The 3292-nt window shown below is 48.3% G+C and overlaps 1 protein-coding gene across 1 annotated transcript; it reads left to right on the top strand.

The window, feature by feature from the left end:
* The first annotated feature begins 1353 nt into the window (after nt 1–1353).
* LOC109862801 lies at nt 1354–3077 on the top strand. The gene is made up of 2 exons (XM_020442943.1): nt 1354–1607; nt 1700–3077. The coding sequence occupies exons 1-2, from the start codon at nt 1354–1356 to the stop codon at nt 3075–3077; spliced, it is 1632 nt and encodes a 543-aa protein (XP_020298532.1).
* Nucleotides 3078–3292: the final 215 nt, after the last annotated feature.

The following is a 3292-nucleotide window of genomic DNA, read 5'->3' as shown; positions in this document are numbered from 1 at the left end:
AAAACCGCAAGGATGATAACGTCATTGCTAAAAATAGAACCCAAACAGGTCCGTGCGTGTTCAAGGTCATTCGGATGATGACATCATCGCTAAACTAATAATTAGGATTTTTAATTGCGCAGTAAAATAAATAATTCCAAGAAAAATCGTAAATTTCCCTTATCGCCAAAGCGATCAGGCACTTCCGATTTGATGAATCATTTCCTGCGATACCAACTGCGTAAAAAACCGTCACGTACCGGATGTGGTTTTTTAACGGTTTTTTAATTTAAACTTTCAAATCGAAAAATCGCGGAAAAGATAAGGAGCGAAATAAAATAGCGCGTTGAGTTCGGGAGCGAGTCACAAGTCGTTTCGATCGCGAGCAAATCGAGATCGCAAGCTCTATAGAAATACACACAATCTTGAAATTCTTAAAGTGTGCGAGGACGCAATACGTGAAATCTGGTTTGATGTGCGGCTCTATCTTTCTAATATTTTTAATATTTTAAAACTACAACAAGTATATAAGCAATGGCATACATAAACGATCGCGAACCGCTCGAAAAAGAGGCCGCGCTCCTCGACACGTTGAATGATTACATCTCGTGGGAGGAACGTTGCGACGAACGTTTAGAGACGCTGAGAGAAGAGTGCCGAAGAAAACGCCCGCGACCGTCCACAGGTGTGATAAATTGGCACGTTGCTCGAATCTCGCGACTCAAAAGTCTGCGCGCGGCTCTTCGCGAACGATTCGCACACGTTGGTGTGGGTGTCGAGAGTGCTGGATTCGCATGGATCGAAGTCGAGACAGCGTTTAAAAATCGTTTAGTGACCGGCATCGTGGTGAACAAGTCGTTCATCGAACCCCGTCGCTTTCTCGAAGCCGCTAGAGACACAGTGCTCGCGCGCGTTCATCGAGCGATCGCGCGGCACGCTAGTGTGAAAGCAAACACAGTGTTCAACGGGAAGTTTGTGACGGGTAAAAAAACAAGTGTGAAATCGTTCAATACGCGCAACCGCGGACTCTATCACACGTCAGATCTGCGCAAGTGGTACGATCGAGACGTGATAGATGCAACAATGACCGCTCTGGAGGAGTTCGTGGAACGCGACAGCGGCTGGGCGTTGGCGCAGGTACTGAACCTCATAGTGAATGTGAACAATCATAATCCGATGCACGCGGGATGTCAGGTCCAGATGTCGCGTGAGGTTCAACTCAAACGCGCAGTAGTGAACGTACAGTCGTAGAACAATGCGTGTTTCGCGTGGGCAGTAGTCGCCGCGTTGTATCCAAGTGCTTCACATTCTGAACGAAAATCAAAGTATCCCGCCTACGCGAGTGTTTTGAACCTTGATGGAATAGAGTTTCCGATGACATTGCACGAAATCGCGCGTTTCGAACGCAACAACAACGTGTCCGTAAACGTGTTTACGGCGGCGGAACAGAGACACGGATACGTGCCGCTGCAACTTACGTCGAACAAGAAGGACAAGCATGTGAATCTGTTGTATGTTCCCGATCAACGCGATGGACACGTAGAGCACTTCGCGTGGATAAAACATTTATCGCGCTTAGTCAGCTCGCAATTGAGTAAAAAAAAGACAGGGAAGTACATATGCGATCGGTAAGTACAAACCAAAATGATCGTTCAAATTACGAGATGGTTGAACTCATGAATCAATGTTGTGTATTGTTTTTAATGCAACGCGTACACAGATGTCTACACTACTTCCACACAAGCGAGAAGCTGGCGCAACACACCGTGGACTGTGAACGATTGAACAACAGCGCAGTGGTTCTCCCCACTGAGGGAAAGAACCGTTTGAAATTCGAGAATTACAACAACAAGGAACGGGTTCCAATGGTGGTGTATGCCGACTTAGAGTGCGTACTCGAAAAACAGAACGAAAAGCAGGATACATCAAGCGCGCACAAGTACCAAAGACACAGTTTGTTCAGCATCGGTTATTACGCCAGCTGCGAGCACATAGATATCGGATACAAATTTTATAGAGGCGAGAACTGTGTGCAGTGGTTTGTGAGTGAACTGCACGATCTCGCGAAACGTGCGAAGACCTTGTTCGCGGCAAATGTACCAATGGCGAATCTCACACTGGCGGAGATCGAGCGGTTTAAGAACGCTAAGTGTTGCCACGTTTGCGAACAGCCGTTCGAGCGAGATGACAATAGGGTGCGCGACCACTGTCATCTAACGGGACGCTTCAGAGGACCCGCACACTTCGCGTGCAATCTGAATTACAAACAAGTTTACGTTGTTCCCGTTGTGTTCCACAACTTGTCCGGATATGACTCGCATTTTATTATCAAGGATGTGGCCACCGCTTTTGAGGGCGAGATCAATGTGCTACCCATGACGAAAGAGACCTACATATCGTTCACGAAACATGTGAACAGTACGCGGGACGAAGACAATCAGAGGTGCGTGCAACTGCGATTCATCGATTCTTACAAATTTCTGAGCACAAGCTTAGAAAAGCTCGCATCCTATCTCGGCAAAAGCGAACTGCGTGTGACTCGAACGGAATTCGGAGATCTCTCCACCGAGGACTTTGAACTGCTCACGCGAAAAGGTGTGTTTCTATATGAATATGTGGACAGCGTCGACAAATTGTTGGAAACAAATTTGCCACCGCGCGAGGCGTTTTACAGTTCGCTGACCGGCGAGACTGTGACGGAGAACGAGTACGCGCACGCAACGAATGTATGGCAACAATTCACCATCGAAAATCTGGGATCGTACAGCGACTTGTATCTGAAGACGGACGTACTTTTGCTGGCCGATGTTTTCGAAAACTTTCGTCGCGAGTGCCTCGCGAGTTACGGACTAGATCCCGCGCACTACTACACGCTGCCGGGGTATACATGGGACGCCATGTTGAAGTACACTCGTGTGACGTTCGAGCTGCTGACTGACATCGACATGGTGATGTTCGTGGAACGTGGTATACGCGGCGGTCTGAGTCAATGTTCGAACAGATACGCCCGCGCGAACAACAGGTACGCGTGTTCGCACGATCCATCCGAACCGTCGTCGTATCTGATGTACTACAACGTCAACAATCTCTACGGATAGGCGATGTGTCAACCGCTTCCATATGGTAACTTTGCGTGGGTGGAGAACGCGTACGAGTTCAATGTGACAACGGTAGCGGCGGACAGCGACATCGGCTACATACTCGAGGTCGANCTGACGTATCCGAAAGAACTGCACGACGCGCACAGAAATCTACCCTTTTGTCCGACGCGCGAGGAGCCGCCTGGTAAACATGGAAAGAATCACATCAAACT

Source organism: Pseudomyrmex gracilis, unplaced genomic scaffold (genome assembly GCF_002006095.1).
Source record: "Pseudomyrmex gracilis isolate BER0280 unplaced genomic scaffold, ASM200609v1 scaffold_2403, whole genome shotgun sequence".
NCBI classification, from domain to species: Eukaryota; Metazoa; Arthropoda; class Insecta; order Hymenoptera; family Formicidae; genus Pseudomyrmex; species Pseudomyrmex gracilis.
This window is presented reverse-complemented; position numbering and strand designations above follow the sequence as displayed.

What these genes read in the sequence shown, in the direction of transcription:
- LOC109862801 (XM_020442943.1), top strand. Translation starts at nt 1,354, where the DNA reads ATGACATTGCACGAAATCGCGCGTTTCGAACGCAACAACAACGTGTCC. An exon ending in GGGAAGTACATATGCGATCG is followed by an intron (nt 1,608 to 1,699) that starts GTAAGTACAAAC and finishes ACGCGTACACAG; the next exon opens with ATGTCTACACTACTTCCACA.